Raw genomic sequence first — 21,363 nt, forward strand, 5'->3', positions numbered from 1 at the left:
ACCTTGGTGTTATCAGCACCATGCTCTAACCAACTGAGCTAATAATGGGCCACAGCCCCCAAGAGTCTTTTGAATGGTGGCAGCATCAACATTCCCACAGTGAGCTATTTCTTTTATAACTCCATTTATGTTCAATTTGAATTTCCCTTCCAGTGTTGTTTCACATGGGTTTATCACTGGATGATGAGGAGGCAACGCCACTGTATGTTTTGCTGTCTATGCATGACCTGAATAGCAGACGCATAGTGACCAATCACAGACAGACTTTGAAGGAAATGACACAATTGGTCACTGATCTTGATGCACACATTTACCTAGTGTGCTTTGTAAACAGAACTAGCAGCAAATTTTGTACTTTATGCAATTACTCAAAACTAATATACTGTGTAAAATTCGAACCATGTTACTGGGAGACTGATGTGTTATTAATCTAAAACCATGGTAATTTAATTTGTGCATATCAGAACCAGGAAAAGTAAGGACTCCCTGTATATCAAATCACAGAATCATGGCACTTAAAAGCCTCCTTCAAGATAATCTAATCTAACCACCAAGTATATGTGGACCTTTGATGTAGATGATTGGTGACCATCTATATTCTGCTTGACCACTTCAAGTGATGCACATTACCTTGCAGGGTGGCTCTTTTCACTGTTGAACAGCTCTAACAGAAAAATAAAGCCCACAAACTAGCATATTGGTCAAGAGCACAGGTTCTAAAATCAGACTGCCTGACTTCCCAACCTGGCTTTTCCTCTGTAGAGCCAGGTAAATGTGGGCAAATTATGTAATCTCTCTATAACTGTTTCCTCATCTATAAAATATTAGGACCTGCAATCATGAAGTTATTACAAGGCTTAAATGAGACAATCCATGGGGAGTACTTACTATTTCTAGCACACAGTAAGTGTTCAGTAAATGCTAACCTATATAATTAATCATCTCACCATCACCATTTGTAGAGTGCTTGGTCTTTATCCATTCCCACATCCCTTGGTTCAAACTCACTCCCCTTATCTGAACTCTGTATCTGACAGTCTCTCACCCAACTCTCCAGATGGTCACCAGAATTATCTTCCTAAAAATAAAATCCGACTCCCTTCCCTCTCCCAAACAATTCAGCCTAATGCTATTAAGTAGGGTAGAACAGGCACAGCAAAGCCAGAGTCCTTGTTTAGGGGTGGGGAGGGAATTGTGGTGGCCCAGGGCAGGGTATCAAAGACCAAGCTGGGTGAGGAGGAAATTCATGCGGTGAGGTGATTCGGCCCAATTTATTTAATTTATAAAGAGTCAAGAGACAGCCACCATTTTAAAAGATTAAATGAAACTACCAAACTTAGCTGAAGAGGGAGAAATTAGGCACAACTTTAAAAGGAAACTGAACTCATGGCAAGTAGACAAAATGACAAAACACAACATACAAGTTATTTTAACTCAATGAGTAACCCTGATTCCCTGAAAATAGGTGGTGTTTTGATGTTTATTCATTTTGTTATTTTCTCAGCAATGATTTTCACTGCATTCACTTTCAAAATAAAATTTCATTTGGAATGGTGGTCTCTCTTGAGCTTGTCAACAAAAAACTGGTAAAGACTGATTACCAGCTACACAAATATTTAGTATTAGAAAAATTGCTGGTTCTTCAATAACACATCCCTGGTTTTTGTCTCTTAAAGAAGAAAAGAGAGAGAAAGTAAAGTACAAAAGATAAAAGGATGAAAGGGAAAAGAAAATGACAAGAACAAAGAAAAAAGCAGACATTATTAACTCTGAAACTAAAATAGGTTGTAGAGCTCCTCCTGATGCTATAACCTGATTGTGATACACACTGGTAATCTCCCATTACACCAACATAAGAAAGCCACAGATAGGGCCGAGCCCATGGCGCACTTGGTAGAGTGCTGCACTGGGAGCGTGACAACGCTCCCGCCGCGGGTTCGGATCCTATATAAGAATGACTGGTGCACTCACTGGCTGAGTGCTGGTCACGAAAAAACGACAAAAAAAAAAAAAAAAAAAAGAAAGCCACAGATAATGAACCAAGCCATCACCTTCCTGTATTACAATCTCATGTACTTGCTTTGGATGCTGTACTTCCTAACCACTCCTATTCAAAGTAGCATCACATATTTGACAACATCTAGTATTTAAGAAACAAGTAAAAGCCGGTAAGAATTACCAGGCAGGGCTGCATGGCACTGTGCAAAGAACACACACTTTATCATCAGATATATCTAGATTTGAATCTTTTTATTGTCTGTGCAACCCTGGGTCCTTATCTTTTCTGATCTCTGTAGTGGACTGAATTATGTCCCCCCAAAACTTTCTGAAGCTTGAATTGTGTCCCCCAAGTTTTATGTATTATAAACTTAATCCCCACTGTGACTGTTAAGAGGGTGGGAAATCCTATTATGGTAATTGAAAGGTGGAGCCTTAAAGAGGTGATTGGATTGTAGGAATGTGCAGTAGTGAATGGATTAAAAATGGTTGTCAGGGGTGTGGTTCTGAGGGCTTTAAAAGAAAAGGAGAGTCTGTCTGTCTCTGTCTCTTGCTCTCTCTCTCTCTCTCTCTCTCTCTCTGCTTGCAATGTGAGACCCCTGAGTCACTGTCGCCACCACCAGATGGACTTTGGACTTCCCATCCTCAGAAACTGTAAGCAATAAATTCCATTTTCTTTATAAATTACCCAGTTTCGAGTATTTTGTTATAAGCAACAGGAACGGACTAATACAATCCCTATCATCCCCAGCTTTATAGATAAGGAAAATAGAAATATATAGGACTGAATAAAACAGTATAGAAAACACCCAGCACAAGCCTGCCTCAGATCAACCAAAAGTATATCAAAAAGCCCCTGAATTAATTTCACACACACACACACACACACACACACACACACAAACGCTACCTCAAAATTTGCTTACATTAAACTCAATTGTAAGCCACAGCAGTTCAGAAGCAAAAAATTAGAAAAGAGAAATTTCTCTCATAATAAAACAACGAAGAAGTAGTACAGAGAAAGCACATAAAATCATAGCCATTTGACGAACTTAGAAGTAAAATCTACACACTTAAACAAGCCTAAAGGATATGATTCCATATTACAGTCTATCATATTTGCTGTCCAAAATGATAACCACAAGTTACAAAAAAAGAAAAATTATATTTAGGATATAATAATTACTTCCTAAATATAAGTCCCTTTTATGCAAAGTTCATATATACACAAATTACATTTAACAAAAAGGATTCAGCTTAAGCATAAGAAATCCTCAAGTCACTCCTACTGGGATACTTAAGAACAGAACTGGGCAACTGGGGAAAGAGTATGGATAGCATAGCAGAAGTCACATTTGTAATGCAGTCTTAGAAGAGCTGAGACTATGAAACTGCACTTATACAGGAGCAAGAGGTAAATAAATAGGAGTTGACAGGGCTAGATCAGTATTACTTCCTTCTTGTGTACATGAAATTAGTATGGGTCGATCTCCCTCCCACAACCAGGCACAACATGCCAGTACCTCGAAGCCCACCTGGGGACCCGGGGCATGGATAAGGGGACTGGATCTCTCTCCCACAACCAGGCACACTGCACCAGTGTCTCAGGGCCTGCCCAGGGACCTGAGGAATGGAGAAGGGGACTGGACCTCTCTCCCACAACCAGGCACACCAAGCCAGTGCCTCGGGGCCCACACATGGTCCCAGGGCATGGAGAAGGGGACCGGACCACCTTCCCACAACCAGGCACACCATGCCAGCACCTCAGAGCCCATGCAGGGACCCAAGGCATGGAGAAGGGGACTGGACCTCTCTCCCACAAGCAGGCACACCAAGCCAGCACCTTGGGTCCCACCCAGTGACCCGAGGCATGGAGCCAGGAACCAGACCCTCCTCCCACAGCAAGGCACACCATGCCAGTACCTCAGGGCCCACCCAGGGACCCAAGGCAAGGAGAAGGGGACTGAACCTCTCTCCCACAGCTAGGGACACCGTGCCAGCACCTCGGGGCTCGCCCGGCCCAGAGGCATGCAGAAGGGGATTGGACCCTCCTCCCACACCAGGCACAAAACGCCAGTACCTTGGGGCCTGCCCAGGGACCCAGGACATGGAGAAGGGGACTGGACCCCTCTCCTACAACCAGGCACATGGCACCAGCGCCTTGGGGCCTGCCCATGGACCAGAGGCATGGAGAAGGGGACCAAACACACCCCACAACCAGGCATACCGCCAGTGCCAAGGAGCATGCCAAAAACAGCACCCCCACGTGGCTGGACCACCACAGCCACCACAATAACCATGGCTGCTGTAAAAATGGCTAGACGCCACAGCCACCACTCAGATGGTCCGCCAACCACCGGAGTGCATTCACACAAGAAGAGTTACCAGCAGAGACAAAGAAAAGAAGAGGATGTCGCTTTCCACAAAACCCATTTCAGAGTGACAGAAGAAGCATCTGCTCTATAATAATATTGGAGGACCTGATTACATCTCTCAGCATTGGACAGATCATCTAGGCAACAAGTTAACAGAGTAACCATTATTCTTTAAGAAGAAGAGAAGAAATCTAGGGCTATTAGAGGGGGGAGGAGGAGGGAATGGGGGAAGGGGAGAGGTTGGACAAGGGGCATAAAGAATAATTACAATCTGTAACAATATATATGCTAGCAATATTGATTTAATCAACATATCTCAATGTTCAACCCCAAATACATGTACAATCGATTTTGATTCAATAAATAAAATAATATTAAAAAAAAAAAAGAAGTTAGTGTGGGTCATAACCCTTATGTATTAGGTGGGAAAGCCGAGAAATTATCACAGAATACAAGTGGATAGACTCAGTAACAGGTCTAATTTATGCTTTTTTTTCATCTCAAGAATCAAAGTTGCTTTGGATCAAAATCTCCCTCTCAATTTGATACAAGAAAGAACATAGTGGGTAAGAATCAACTCTGAGTTAAAAAAATGTAAAAAGGAATTTAATATAATTAAATGTAATGCCAGCCATATAGAAAAAAAGTCTTAGTGTATACACAAGTAATAAAATATTGAAAGTTTAAATGGAAATACAGTTGAAAGTACAAAACAATTGATAGTACAAAATTATAAAGTACAAAATTATAAGTTAAGATACACAAGGTTTTAAAAATTATTTAATGAGCTGTCTGGTTTTTTATTTTAGGAACTGTACAATTAAAGGCACCCTGACTAGAGACTGCAGTACGTCAGGAAGCACTTGCTAGAGAGTGTGTCATAGCCAGAGTTCATAGGACACTTAAGGTACCAAACCCCCCATCTCAAACCGGGCACTTGTTCTATGTGTTGATTTGTGGGATAGTGGCAGGAGTGTGGGGGGTCCTCCACTCTTTGTGACTCCTCTTTGGTCCCTGTACTCTATACATCACTGTCTCCAAGAGCTCACTCCTATCACCAGGGGGATTGGTCCTGGCAAACTTCCTTTCCCCGGAAAGAAAGTGAAGCATCCAAGACTCCATTTACTGGGGCAACTTGAGAAGGTTTTTAGCACCATGCCTAGCAGTCAGGCTTTGAAGCTTCACCTCTGGTACATCCTTCTAAATAAGTATTCAATTCTTGGCACAGGGAACTAGGGATATGTAGAGTAAGTTAGGAAGCAATGTGGCTGCTCATGAGCCTTCATTTCAGCTGCAAGTAATAGCTAAAAATGTATGATAGTCTCTTTAGATGCTGAAAAGATATTTGATAAAATTTAAAAGCCATCCCCTACTAAAACTTTTAGTAATGTAAGACTACTAAGAAATGAAACACCCGGGCTGAGCCCGTGGCGCACTCGGTAGCGTGCTGCGCTAGGAGCGCAGCAACGCTCCCGCCGTGGGTTCGGATCCTATATAGGAATGACTGGTGCACTCACTGGCTGAGTGCCGGTCACAAAAAAAAAAAAAAAAAAAGAAATGAAACACCCTAATCTAGATAAAGATCTCTATCAGAAACCAATAGTTAATGGCACTCAAAAAAGTCAAACACCACAGGCATTCCCATTATAGTCAGAAACTAACCAAGGGCATATTATTATTTAGCAATGTTCTAGCACTAACCTGTGCAATATGACAGATGAGGGAGATAAGGAAAAACTACAATCATTATTATTGGTAGATGATAGAAATGACTACTTATACAACCTCAGAGAATATAAATAAATAAATAAAAGCACATCTACCACAATAACTGAAAAACAACAACAACAAAAAATACAGTGACAGGGCCGGCCCGTGGCTCACTCGGGAGAGTGTGGTGCTGATAACACCAAGGCCCCGGGTTCGGATCCCATATAGGGATGGCCGGTTAGCTCACTGGCTGAGCGTGGTGCTGACAACACCAAGTCAAGGGTTAAGATCCCCTTACCGGTCATCTTTTAAAAAAATAAAAAATAAAAAAAAACACAGTGACAGTACCAAATGCTGATAAGGAAGCAGACAAACTGTAAATCACACACACTGCTGGTGGGAATGTAAATGGTACCTCCAGTCTAGAAAATAATTTTGCAGTTTCTTAAAAAATTAAACATACACTGACCATATGACCCAGCAATCACTCCCTTGGTGATTTATCCCAAAGAAAAGAAAATTTACATTTACTCAAAAACCTGTATACAATTGTTCATAGCACCTTAATTCAAAACGGTAAAATACAAACAAATCCACATGTGTAGCTAAATACATGGCATACAAAGCATATAATACTACTTAGCATTAAAAAGGAACAAACTATTGATACATGCAACAACTTGAATGGACTACAACAGTATTATGCTTAGTGAAAAAACTAACCTGAAAAGGTCACATATTGTATGATTCCATTTATATGACATTCTCAAAATGACATAACTATAAAGATGGAGAATAGATTAGTAACCTACTGGCTAGTATGTATGTATGCATGCATGTATGTATGTATAAACAAATAAATAAATAAAAAGATTTGTGGGTGCCAGGGGACAGGCACAGAGCAGAGGGGTTGGGAGTTACTGCAAATATAAAGAGGGTAACAGAATAGTTCTGTATCTTGATTGCAATGGTGGTTACAGGAATCTATACACGGGGTATAATGCACAGAACTATACACACACAAATGAACACAAGTTTACAAAAATAGTGAAAAATTCTCTGTCCCAAACTAGAGATGCCTAAAGAAAAAGAAAACAAAAGTGAAAAATGAATAAGGTCTGGAGTCTAGTTAATAGTTATGTAACCATGTCTATTTCCTGGTTTTGATATTATACTACAGCTACATAAGATGTCACTGTTGAAGGAAACTAGTAAAGAGTACAAAGGAGTCTGTACCATCTTCAACTTCCTATCAGTTCATAATTATTCCCAAATGAAGTTAATAAAACAAAGGGCTTTTATGGATTCAACTTTTTATGGGTCCACTTTCAAGTTCCACTGAGAAGCACTGCTCAGTGGTTAAAAGTATGGGGTACCTACAATTTACTGTCTCTGTACATCAGTTTCTTAATCATTAAGTAAAATTCCTAATTGAACTCCTCATTCCTAATTATTAAAGTCCCACTAAATTCCTCAACTGCAAACTCTCCTGTCAAGAATCACAGGAACAGGGCTGCCCATGGCTCACTTGAGAGAGTGTGGTGCTGATAATTATATAGGGATGGCTGGTTAGCTCACTTGGGAGAGCATGGTGCTGACAACACCAAGTGAAGGGTTAAGATCCCCTTACTGGTCATCTTTTTAAAAAAAAAAAAAAAAAAGATGAAATGATGGGGCTGGTCCGTTAACTCAGTTGGTTAGAGCACAGCCTTATAACCCCAAGGTAACGGGTTCAGATGCCCGCACTGGACAGCCACCAAAAAAAAAAAAAAAAAGGTAAAATGATGACTTTTATAACTTTCTTTGATCCCTTACACCTCCTAACACAATACAGTACAAAAACTGACAAACAGAGAAAAGAATGGAGGGATGACGGGAGGAAAGCAGACATCTTGGATTCACATTTAGACTGATTAAATGCTTTTTACCTCTGAAAAGCATTCAATTTCAAAGCACACAAACACATAGACTCACATATTCTCTGCAAGTGAACCATACCACAGCCAGTCTCTAATTTCTTTACAGGACTATTGAGACTTTTAAAATGCTTTCCATTAAAGTAATTTCTTTGAAATAAACTATAAAAGCAGATACCTGTGCACATTCTTTTATGTGATCATTGATTTTAGCAGGGTAGGGGGATGAAGGAAACAAACAGAGTCAATTACAGCTATATGAAGTCTAACAATCTAGATATTCATCAATTATGAAATAACTAAGAATTATTTTAGTTCAAATTACCACCACATATCTTGTTCACTCCATAAATATGTACCAAATCAGTCTCTGAACTTGGGTTCACTGCTCTCAGTGAGCACATCATATTACATTTTTTTTTTTTTAAAAAAGATGACCGGTAAGGGGATCTTAACCCTTGACTTGGTGTTGTCAGCACCACGCTCAGCCAGTGAGCAAACCGGCCATCCGTATATGGGATCCGAACCCGGGGCCTTGGTGTTATCAGCACCGCACTCTCCCGAGTGAGCCACGGGCCGGCCCATTATTACATTGTACTAAGACTAGACTGAGTCCCTTAGGTCCCTAAGGTTCCCTCTTTTTCATTCTTTTTTTTTTTTTTTCCTAATGTGAAATAACCACAAATCTAAGGTTCCCTTTTCTATTCATCTGTGAATCCTGGATACATTCAAGGATTTTATATAAATTACAAATCTAGCATGTAAGATAATATCCAACTGCCAATGTAAGGGCTAAAAACTTGATCTTGCAATTGTTTAGTCAAATTCTCTTCTACCAGAGTTTCACAACCCCTTTACTACTGACATTTTGACTGGATAATTCTTTGTTATGAGAGGCTGTCCTTTGTATTGTAAGATGTTTACTAGCATCCATGGTTTCTACTCCCTAGATGCCAATGGCACCATCCCAGTTTAACAATGAAAATTGTCTCCAGATATTGTCAAATGCCCCCTAAGGGGCAAAATCACAACTCCACCCCCACTCCCACTGAGAACTACTACCATAAAAATCTGGGGTTGGGAGAACAGGGCAAATGAGGGATTGAGATGATGGCTAAAGAAAGCAGGGGTTTCTGGTGGGTAATGAAAATGTTCCAAAACTGATTGTGGTGATGGATGCACAACTCTGTGAAAATACCAAAAATCACTGAGCTGTACATTTTAAATGGCTGAATGGTATAGTATGTGAATTATGTCTCAATAAAGCTGTTTTTAAAAAATCTCAGATGCTGTACTCCACCCCAGATTTAATACATCAGAATCAAAAACAGAAAGTCAAAACTACTCTAAAAGACCCTCAAGGTGATCCCAATGATACTGATCGAGGACATTTGGGGTCCAGTGCCAGATAGTGATGAACACCTCAAACCACAAGATGCATAGACTGGCCAAGAGGAGATCGAGCTGGCTGAGCACTTCTCAATGGTTAACTGCTTATAAAAGAATACGAAAACTGATAACTTGGCGATTTTTTCTCTTTTTCTAAATTTTTAAATGTTTTCATTGCATTAATTATTACTTCTGCAAAGGAGAAAGTAAATAAGTATAATTACAATTAAGTTTAAAAAATATGGGGAAACAGAAGTGGGCAGTGGGGCCAGCTGCTGATAACTGCACTGAGAGGCTGTTCTTCGCAGAGCAGGGTTGAAGATGAATGAGAGAGGATGTGGACCTCAGCTGAAGGACAATATTCCAGTTACTGAACTTTCAGCAAGTGGACCTTTGGAAAATCATGATCTTCTTCGGAAAGGTTTTTCTTGTGTGAAAAATGAATTTTTGCCCAGTCATCCTCTTGAATTATCAGAAAAAAATTTCCAGCTCAACCAAGATAAAATGAATTTTTCCACACTGAGAAACAGCCACGGTCTGTTTCCTCCACTAAAATTACAAATGGAATTCAAGGCAATACAGCAGGTTCAGCGTCTTCCATTTCTTTCAAGCTCAAACCTTTCACTGGATATTTTGAGGCATAATGATGAGACTATTAGATTTGAAGATATTAACAATCCATCACAAAGTGAACTAATGGGAGAACCACACTTAATCGTGGAATATAAACTTGGTTTACTGTAATACAGTGTGCAGTTCATGAACATAGAGGGACAGCATCTTGTTTATAGTGTCTTTTTACGATAATTGATGTAAACAACATTAAAAGTACTGGCACATGAGAAAAAAAATATGATCAATAATATATCTCAAATTTAAGTCTAATAACACATTTCACTTCCAACTCCATGTTAAGTTGAAAGGATAGTTTCCTTTCTTTTCCTAAGCAAATTGTGACATATGTACCTTCATCTTTCAAGAAACAGAAATTAAAACTTCAAATATTATATGCTTCTACACTTATGCTCATTTGTAAAATGATTTTACAATTATTGGTTTCTATTTGAATTATACTACAGCTATCTACATCATACTTACAAAAAGATTATGCAAGTACAAGAAAATAAAATTGATAATAATTTTTAATTAGACCTGCTACATAAAAATTGAATAAAAATCTCATAATACTATGAAATCTAAATTTTCTAATAAATCTGAACATCTGGAAGTATGCTGCACAGCAATTAGAAAAAACTGTTGTATGGGAAAAATTTAAGTCATTCTGGTTAATGTTTTGCAAATTTCAGCAGAAGACTAATGCTAGGTTTCATTGAAACAAATACCTCCTATTTCCTCCAAGAACAAACAAGAAAGCCATTATTATATCTCAGATTTTCTTCTGTAAAGTATAATGACCCCTCTTTACAATATTATGGAAAATATGAACAAGAATTTTAATCAAAATAGCATTTTGTAAAGCCATGTGAACCCTTTTTTAAAAAATTTTATTTTTAAACTTTAAAATCTAAAACCCTACCCAAACACCCAGTGTTTGTGAAACTAGTGGCTACATCTGGTTTACTTTTAACTTCATTTAGTAAAAAAGCAATGCCTAAACTCTGAGATTCATGTGAAACTGTACATGGTTTATTTGCATATGAACTCTCAGTCACTTAACCTAGGGGTACAATGATCTCTTGAACGTGCACATTAAAACTTAACCGATAGCACAAAAAATTGTGTTATATATAGGTATTTATAGACAAGGAAAGATCGTTACAATAGTTTGAGTGGAAAGTTCATAAGTAGTATATACAGTTCCTGTTTTAGCAAGAAAAACATGTATATATATTCATAGAAAATGTCTAGAATATATATGAAAATGCTGTTATTCTTTTATACTTGCTGTATTTTCTAAACTTTCTAGATTAAATATATATTTTTATTAAAAGAAAAAATAAATGTCACTTTAAAAACATACACAGAAATTCTTCTGCTTCCAGAAAAATGGAATAGACACACTTATCCATATTCCTGCCACTAGGTACAACTAAAAACTCTGGACATTACATATAAAACAAACATAAAACTCTGAAAGGTGGAGAGAAGAAGGCAGAACAGCTAGGGACTTCAGGACCCAAGGAATAATTCAGTGACAAGGTCCCTGGATTTTCTTTTTGTCCCATATATCCCCAAATTAGCACTAACAAAGCTGGCAACTCAGAAACGCCAATAAATGCAGTCAAGGAAAGCCCCAACAAAAGTCAGCTTTCTTTAGCCAAGGGACCAGTAAAGGGGCAGTCTAGCAAGACAGAAAAGTTTTACACAAGAACCAATCTACTTTCGCCAACCACCACAGAAAACACTCTGGGCCCAATCACCACCCGTGCCAGCAAAGGCCGATTAGGGAGCCTAGACTTTCACCCTTTCAAAGCTGTAATGAGGCACTCAACACCCCTGCCAGAGTGAAGTCAAAGAAGGCCAAGTAGGGTAGCCAGAACTTTCATCTCTGCACAATGGTAACAAGGCACCCCGCCACACAGTCAGGTAACAAGGTACCCAACCACGGTGTCAGTGGAGACCAGATGGGGAGCCTAGACTTCCACCATATTATATCAATATAAATGGCAGTTTCTTTAAAAAGTAAACATGCAACTACCATATCACCCAGCAATTATATTACGAGGTAAACTGACAAACCATTTTCCAGAGTGGCTATACCATTTTACAGTTAACTGTTTCGGTGTCAATACCCTGGTTGTGATATTGTACCATAGTTTTGCAAGATATTTCCAGTGGGGGAAACTGGGTAAAGGGTAACAAGGGATTTCACTGTACTGTTGCTTACAAAGGAATGTGAATCTATAATTGACTCAAAATTAAAAGTTTAGTTTAAAAAAAAAAACAGAATTTCCCTTTTCCGGTTGCAGCGCGGCGCGGTGAGGAACTCTTGTCTAATCCGCAGCCACGCTATCCAAAGGCCCACTTCAGTTAGTGCAGGTCTTCGGATGCAAGAAGACTGCCACAACCGTGGCACACTGCGAACATGGCAATGGCCTCATCAAAGTGAGCGGGAGGCCCCTGGAGATGATCGAGCTGCGCACACTGCACTACAAGCTACTGGAACCTGTTCTGCTTCTGGGCAAGGAGCAGTGTGCTGGTGTGGACATTCGTGTCCGCGTGAAGGGTGGTGGTCATGTGGCCCAGATTTATGCTATCAGTCAGTCCATCTCTAAAGCCCTGGTGGCCTATTAGGCTTCGAAGAGGGAGATCAAAGACATCCTCATCCAGTATGACTAGACTCTGCTGGTAGCTGATCCCTGTCTCTGCAAATCCAAAAAGTTCAGGGGCCCTGGTGCCCATGCTCACTACCAGAAATCTTACCGATAGGCCCATCATGAGGATCAGGATTCACCGTTATAATAAACAGTGGTTGTTGGATTTTAAGGTTTCAAAAATAAAATAAAATAAAAATAAAAAATAAAAAGAACAGAATTTTGGGGCTGGCAGGTTAGCTTACTCAGTAGAGGCTGGTGCTGACAACAGCAAGGTCAAGGGTTCAGATCCCATCACCGGCCAGCCACCAAAACAAACAAAAAACCCCAGGATTTAAAAAATATATATATATATAAATTGACAAATATATTAAATACTTGGACTTCTTAAGGCAGGACTATGAATTACATATCCCTATATACTTAGCACTTATGCCAAAACCTAGAACATATCAGACAGTAAATATTTATTGGATTAGATTGAATATATAATCAGCACTTCAAAAACATTAAATGCTTACAAACCTAACAGTTTCATTTCATTGGCTTTATACACACCAACAATACCTTAAGACAAGTGCACAAATAGTTACCTTCAAGGAAATAAAGCATTCTAGAATTTCTTCACAAAGAGAACAGTGACTCAATCTTAGACTACAATGACCTTCTAGCCAATTTACAGCTGGTTTGTTTAAAAAAAAGCCTGTTAGCTCAGTTGGTTAGTGTGGTGTTAGAACATCAAGGTCAAAGGGTCGGATCTTTGTGCTGGCCAGCTGCCAAAAAAAAAAATTGAAAAAGAAAAGGGAGCCTGCATGGTTTAAAAATACCACATATGTAATTTTTAAATTAGCATATAGCAGAGATTATTTGGGAACCAGGAAGCATACATAAATACTATATATACCCATCTATTTCCAAAGGCTTTTTTAAGCCAAAAATTTTTTTCTACTTATCCCAGCTTCATCAATATTTCTGATTTTAACTAGGTCTGGTTGAATGGGATATGTCTTGAACAGAATGCCTTTAAAGTTGACTATCAGAATTGGTTACCATCTCCACCATCAATGAACACAGTCCCTTTTATCTGACAAAACTGTCATTCAATAATAAGCAAGTCTCTTATCTTACCAGAAAGACTAAAGGGAAAAAAAAATGTACATAGGGATCTGTGTCGTCACTTTGCTTAAAACCAATAAAACAAATGTCTTTTCTGTTTTAAGTCTCTCTGCATGGACACCTGATCTGAAAATCTAGGTACAGTATTAGTTTAAACAACCTTCATCATTAAGTAATGAAAGTAAAAGTAGAGTTAGCAGCCAATAAATATACTTCATGATTGAATAATGCAAGTAAAAGTACAGAGCTAACAGCCAAAACTACATGAACTAAATTGATGATAACCCACCCAGGATATCAATGTTATACTTATGGCAAGCCCATACTTACTTTGATCTTTAATGGTCCATAAAGTTTATGAACACATAAAGGTTAATGTTTTAATTAATTCAGAATTCAACAACTCTGCAACATCTCTCTTTTGGGGCTGACCAGCAAGATGATTTGAACCCTTGACCTTGTTGTTATCAGCACTGTCCTAGAACATCTCTTAAAACTCCTGCCTTTAAAATCCCAATCATATAGCTTTTAATATACATGGATACAGGAATTATTAGTTTGCAGCAGAACTCTGCAACAAACAATAAAAGGTTCCATCACCAAAAGGTACCTGTATCAGATCTCAACTAGTACAAACTCAGTTACTCATACACTACTAACATATTTATTTTGGACTGTGATATAATACAAGGCAACTCATTATGTTGACCTTCCTCAACTACTAAGAAGTTTTATCACTCAGAGGCATGAATCACACATGGTGACAAACTGCTACAGAATAAAGTCCTAGAGAACCCACCAAAACTACAGAAGATGAAGAGAATAATGGGTCATAAGAAAAATGGATTAGAGACCTAAATATAAAATAGAAAACTATAAAACTCCTAGAAGATAACAGAAAATCTACGGGACCTTGGGTTTGGCAATGACTTCTAACGTGCAACATCAAAAGCAGGATCCATGAAAAGAAAATTGACAAATTGGACTTAATTATTAAAATTAGAAATTTCTGGTCTGCACAATACACTGCTAAGAGAATGAAAAAACAAACAGACTGGGAGAAAAAACTTACAAAACACATATCTGGCTGGCTGGTTGGCTCAGCTAGTTAGAGCACAGTGTCGTAACACCAAGGTCAAAGGCGTCAGATCCCCCTGTCAGCCAGCCACCAAAAACAAAACAAAACAAAACATATATCTGATAAAGGATTGTTATACAAAATACACAAAGAACTCTTAAAACTTAACATTAAGAAAATGAATGACCCAGTTTAAAAAATGAGCAAAAGATCTGAACAGACACCTCATCAAAGAAGATATACCGATGGCAAATAAGCATATGAAAGATGTTCAAAATCACATGTCATCAAAGAATTACAAATTAAGACAACAATGAGATACCATTACACTGCTATTAAAATGGCCAAAATCCAAAACACACAACACCAAATGCTGGCAAGGAAATAGAACAACAGGAATCCTCATTCGTTGCTAGTGGGAATGAAAAATAGTATAGACACTCTGGAAGACAGTTTAGCAGTTTCTTACAAAACTAAACATAGCTTTATCATACAATCCAGCAATTGAGCTCCTTGATATCTACCCAAAGGAGTTGAAAACACGTCCACACAAAAACCTGCACACGGATGTTTATAGTAGCTTTATTCATAATTGCCAAAACGTCAAAACAACCAAGATGTCTTCAGTAGATGAATGGATAAACAAATTGTACATCCAGACAGTGGAATACCATTTAGCAATAAAAAGAAATGAGCTATCGAGCTATGAAAAGACATGGAGAAACCTGAAATTTGTATTGTTACGTGAAAAAGTTAATCTGAGAAGGCAAACAGGTGACCCTTGAACAACACAGGGTTAGAGGTGCCAACTATATGACATTCTGGAAAAGGCAAAAGTATGGAGACAGAGGGCTGGCCCATGGCTCACTTAGGAGAGTGCGGTATTGATAGCACCAAGGCCATGGGTTCAGATCCCTATGTAGTGATGGCCGGTTAGCTCACTTGGAGAGCATGGTGCTGACAACACCAAGTCAAGGGTTAAGATCCCCTTACCGGTCATCTTAAAAGAAAAAAAAAAAAAAAGTATGGAGACAGAAAACATCAGTGGCTGCCAGCAGTTGTGGGCGTAGACATGGGTACAGATGAACAGGTGGAGTACAGGGGATTTTTAGGACAGTAAAACTATTCTGCATACATGCCATTATACATTTTCAAAAACCACAGAAAATAAGTGAGCCCTAATGTAAACTATGGACTTCGGTTAATAATAATGTTATCAATACCAGCACATCAATTGTAACAGATGTAGTACACTCATGCAAGATGTTAATGGGGGAAAATGGGGGTGGGTGGTGGGGGTGGGGAGGGATACTTCAAAAAGTTCGTAAAAAAATAGAATTCAAAGATAATACAAATCTTTCCCTGAACTTTCTGAAGTACCCTTGTATATGGGAACTCTATGTACGCTCTGCTTAATTTTTCTATGAACCAAAACTGCTTAAAAAAAAACGATTAATCTTTTTAAAAAAGGAACCTCTGCACATGGAATAATCTTTATTCTTTATATACTACTGTACTACCTCATTACCACCAGTAACATCACTAATACCACTTAACCTCAAGCCTAACTCCTTGCTACTTAAAGTGTGACCTACAGACAACAGGGATCAGATCAAAAATCCATTATAGTGTTTACAATCTGTATCTTGGGCCCCCCTCGAAACCTTCAGAATGAGAATCTGCTTTATAACAAGAATCACATGATTGTATGCTCACTGAAATCTGAGAAGCCCTAATCTAGAGCTTTAGTTCATGGGCCAGTAGGGCAAGATAGACAGAAATCCAAGCCTGAAGGCCCTCCCAAGGTTAAGTCTTATAAGGAGACACCACACTACACCTCCACAATCTAAATCAAGCCCTAAATTTTTCACTATCCCCAGGAGACTATAAAGAAGTCTGCGTTGGTGCTGAACAAAACAAAAGAATAAAAAAGTTCCTGAGACATTATGGCCACAGAACACCCTTGTGTATATCAGCACCTTAGGTTCTCATAACCTGGATAAATCAAGGACCCTCAAGTCATGCAGTTTGAGGTAATCAGCAAATAGTTATGCCATAGCATATCTGACAGAAACTAATGGAAACTAACTTATTAGTAGCAACAATGTAAGAAGAAAATGGAATGATAAATTCAATACACTGAAAGAAAATAAAAATATACAATTTTGTACCCCAAAAAAGTCTTTTTATAAACAATCCTAAGAACTACAACAAAAAGAAAAAGGAAAAAATAAAAAAATTTTAAAAACCTAAAGTAAGGTCATAAATAAATAAATAAATAAACAAATACAAAACAATCCTAAAATTCATAAGGAACAACAAAAGACCCCAAATAGCCAAAGCAATCCTGAGCAAAAAAAAAAACTAAAGCAGGAGCATTACATTACCTGACTTCAAATTACACTACAAAGCTATAGTAACCAAAACAGCATGGTACTGGCATAAAAACAGACACACATACCAATGGAATAGAATAAAGAACCTAGAAATCAATCCACGTTCTTACAGCCAACTGATCTTTGACAAAGGGAGCAAGAACATACATTGGGGAAAAGACAGCCTCTTCAATAAATGGTGCTGGGAAAATGGGGCATCCATGTGTAGAAGAATGAAACTAGACCTATACCTCTCACCATATACCAAAATCAACTCAAAATGGATTAAAGACAAACTGTAAAACTCTTAAAAGAAAACATAGGGGAAACACTTCAGGATGTAGGACTTGGCAAAGACTTTAGGAATAAGACCTCAAAAGCACAGGCAACAAAAGGAAAAGTAAACAAATGGGACTGTATCAAACTAAAAAGCTTCTGCACAGCAAAGGAAACAACAGAGTGAAAAGACAACCTACAGAATGGGAGAAAATATTTGCAAACTATGCATCTGACAAGGGATTAATATTCAGAATATACAAGGAACTCAAACAACTTAGTAAAAAAACAAGTAACCCAATTAAAAATGGTCAAAAGAGCTGAACAGACGTTTCTCAAAGGAAGAAATACAAATGGCCAACAGATACATGAAAAAATGCTCAATATCACTAAGCATCAGGGAAATGCAATCAAAACCACACTGAGATATCATCTCACCCCAGTTAGACTATTGTCAAAAAGACAGAGAATAACAAATGCTGGCAAGGATGTGGAGAAAGAAAAACCCTCCTACACTGTTGGCAGGACTGTAGATTAGCACAGCCATTATGGAAAACAGTATGGAGGTTTCTCAAACAACTACAGATAGAACTGCCATATGATCCAGCAATCCCTCTGCTGGGTATACACCCAAAGAAATGGAAATCATTAAGTCAAAGGGACACCTGCACTCCCATCTTTGTTGAAGCTCCATTTACAATAGCCAAGAGATGGAACCAACCTAAGTGTCCATCTACAGACAACTGGATAAGGAAAATGTGGTATATATACACAATGGAATACTACTCAGCCATAAAAAAGGATAAAATTCTGCCATTCGCAGCAACATGGATGAGCTTGGAGAAAATTATGTTAAGTGAAATAAGCGAGACACAGAAAGAGAAATACCACATGTCCTCACTCATAAGTAGGAGCTAAAAAATAAACAAATAAATAAAAAAAGATACAACAATCTCAATAATATGTTGAGCTTTCAAAAGGAGAGAACAGAACTGTAGTTACTAGAGGTGGGAAAGGAGGGGGTTAGCAAGAAATTGGTAAAGGGTCACAAAGAATGACTACCTTTTCTAATGATGAATATACTAATTATCCTGATTTGATCATTACATATTGTACATAGGTATTAATATTCAACTCTGTACCCCACAAATATGTATAATCAATTATGTTTCAATTTTTAAAAAAATATTTAGAAGTTTAAAAAATAAGTATTTTTCAAGGATGAGAGGAAAATATACATATGCATACACAGAAGTTTTTTCTGGGGACAGGGTTTTTGAGTTGGTTAGACTCTCAAAGGGATCTGTATCCAATAAGAACACTTATTTACAAAGACCATAAAGATCACTCAACCTAACCACCTTCTCAGCATCTCTAGAATACCACTCAGGCTCTGCTCTAATGTGAGTTAAATTCACTACCTTACCTTATCTTTAACAGGAGAAAACTCACTATCTTTAAGAAAGTTCTGTTCCATTTTTGTCTTTAACTTCTACTTGGTGGTTCTAGTTCTTCTGTCAAAGCAACGAAATACTAAATTTAATCCCTCTTTCACTTGCCAGATCTTTGATATATTTGAAAATAGCTGTCCCCATCTATTTCTTCTCTAAATAAAACATATCTAATTCTTTAAATAATGACAAGTCATTTTATTTACTCCCATTGCCAGCCAGACTGTTTTCTTCTGGATAGGCTATAGATTACCCATGTCTCTGAAAACGTGTCTGTTAAAACTGAACACATGGGGCCGGCCCATGGCTCACTTAGGAGAGTGTGGTGCTGATAACACCAAGGCCATGGGTTCGGATCTCTATATAGGGATGGCCAGTTAGCTCACTTGGGAGAGCGTGGTGCTGACAACACCAAGTCAAGGGTTAAGATCCCCTTACCGGTCAGCTTTATAAACAAAAAAAACTGAACACAACACTAAATGTCTGGAGTATCATGTTCCCCTCTAAGAAGCCTTAAATTTTTAATCCTAAGAATCTATAATCTTTATACTTCTGACTGCCTAGATAATATCACCTCCGTTACTGCCTCAAGGTTAACAGAGAAGCATTCAGAAGAACTGTCTTAAAGAATATTTAAATGATAAATATTCAGCTCTACTAATTAAAAATTAGCCTTATAACACCACAGTCACAGGTTTGGATCCCCATACCAGCCAGCCACCAAAAAAAAAAAATTAATGAAGGGGGCTGGTCAGTTAGCTCAGTTGGTTAAAGTGTGGTGTTGTAACACCAAGGTCAAGGTCAAGGGTTCAGATTCCTGTATCAGCCAGTTGCCAAAAGAACGAAAAACAAACAAAATCAATGAAAATTAACTGAATCCTTGGTTATAAGTCAATTGAACAAAGCACTGTGAACTCCCTAAGTAAGGCATTCATTTATACCCACTTAGTTATATCTCTGTACCATTCATATACCATTTACAGTTTATATCATGACACTATTACTAAAAGTCCGTGTGTATCATTTTTTCAGTTTTACAGCTTTTTCAAAATCACCTGCAGCACTTATCACAGTGCTATACACCTAAAAGGTACATAAATATCTGTGGTATTAAACTGAACACAGTAGAAAGAATGCTAGAGAATTTACCACATATATGACCCAATGAAATTTACAGGAAAGGCAATTTCCATTGCAAACACCAATTCCATACACACAAAAATTATTCTTTGATTTGGATCATGAGGCAATATCTTACTAGTATTTTAAAGGACACCTATCCCACTATTAACATTCCTTAACTCTCACAACCACCCTGTAAGGGAAGTATTATCAGCACTCAGTTTGTAAATGAGGAAACAGATTCACTAATCTGCCCTACATCTCACAGCTATTATGTGGTAAAATTAAGACCTGAACCCTGCTTTTTTTGACACCCAGTCCAGTGCTATTACTGCCATACTATAGTTGTCTACCACTGATAATTGCAAAGTTTGTTAATTTTGGCAAGTCTACCTCAGACTCTCAGACTCACTGAAAGGCAACCTGTCCCCAACTGATGAATTAAGCCAGATGGTTTGCCTCTGAGGCATCTCAGGCAAGCCTCAGCTATACTGAGCATATAAGTTGTTCAGAATATCCTTCAAACATTTATTTTGTCCCTATTATTAATGTTATCCCATTTCAGCTTGCTAAAGAACAGCTGTCTGGATAGCCTGCTGACACTCACCCTTAAAATATATCCAGCCCAAGAGAACCTACTTAAATGGAACCTGCTAAATTTGTTGAGTACTAGGCAACTGGCTATATAAGAGAACCTCATTCTTGGTAACCCAAACTTACCTTTAATTATTAGGTATATGACTACGCAATACTGATGTCACTGTTTAAGAAAACTAGATGTGATTAAAACAGAGAGATTACCCAATTTTTAACCAATTAAATTAGCAATGTTAATTAAAGTTTTTTAATGATAAATTTTTTTTTTTTTTTTTTTTTTTTTAAAAAAAGATGACCAGTAAGGGGATCTTAACCCATGACTTGGTGTTGTCAGCACCACGCTCAGCCAGTGAGCGAACCGGCCATCCGTATATGGGATCCGAACCCGGGGCCTTGGCGCTATCAGCACCGCACTCTACCGAGTGAGCCACGGGCCGGCCCTAATGATAAATTTTTTAAATGATAATTCTCACTGCTGACAAGGATATGAGATGGGCTTTGGTGAGAATATACAACCTTCCAGAAAGCAATTTTATAAAAATGTACCAAAAGTCTTAAATTTATACATTTTCTGACCCAGTAATTAAACATATATTTATTAAGAATCCATCATAGTGTGAGAAATTAGAACCTTCACACATTACTGATGGGAATGTAGAACAGTACAGTCACTTTGAAAAACAGT

General features: G+C 38.2%; 2 protein-coding genes and 1 pseudogene across 20 annotated transcripts in view; 2 read left to right on the forward strand and 1 right to left on the reverse strand.

Annotated features, from left to right (window-relative positions):
* MAP4 (microtubule associated protein 4) overlaps positions 1–21,363 on the reverse strand; it is a 191,962-nt gene that overhangs the window by 158,898 nt on the left and 11,701 nt on the right. The gene's annotated exons all lie outside the window — the stretch shown is intronic.
* On the forward strand, positions 9,710–10,132 carry LOC134390274 (proteasome maturation protein-like). The gene has a single exon (XM_063113484.1). The coding sequence runs from the start codon at positions 9,710–9,712 to the stop codon at positions 10,130–10,132; it is 423 nt and encodes a 140-aa protein (XP_062969554.1).
* Positions 11,905–12,701, forward strand: LOC134390090 (small ribosomal subunit protein uS9-like; annotated as a pseudogene).

The sequence above is a fragment of the Cynocephalus volans genome, chromosome 11 (assembly GCF_027409185.1).
Source record: "Cynocephalus volans isolate mCynVol1 chromosome 11, mCynVol1.pri, whole genome shotgun sequence".
Lineage (NCBI taxonomy): Eukaryota > Metazoa > Chordata > Mammalia > Dermoptera > Cynocephalidae > Cynocephalus > Cynocephalus volans.

Excerpts from the sequence above, each read along its gene's own strand:
- LOC134390274 (XM_063113484.1), top strand. The coding sequence starts at position 9,710 with ATGAATGAGAGAGGATGTGGACCTCAGCTGAAGGACAATATTCCAGTT.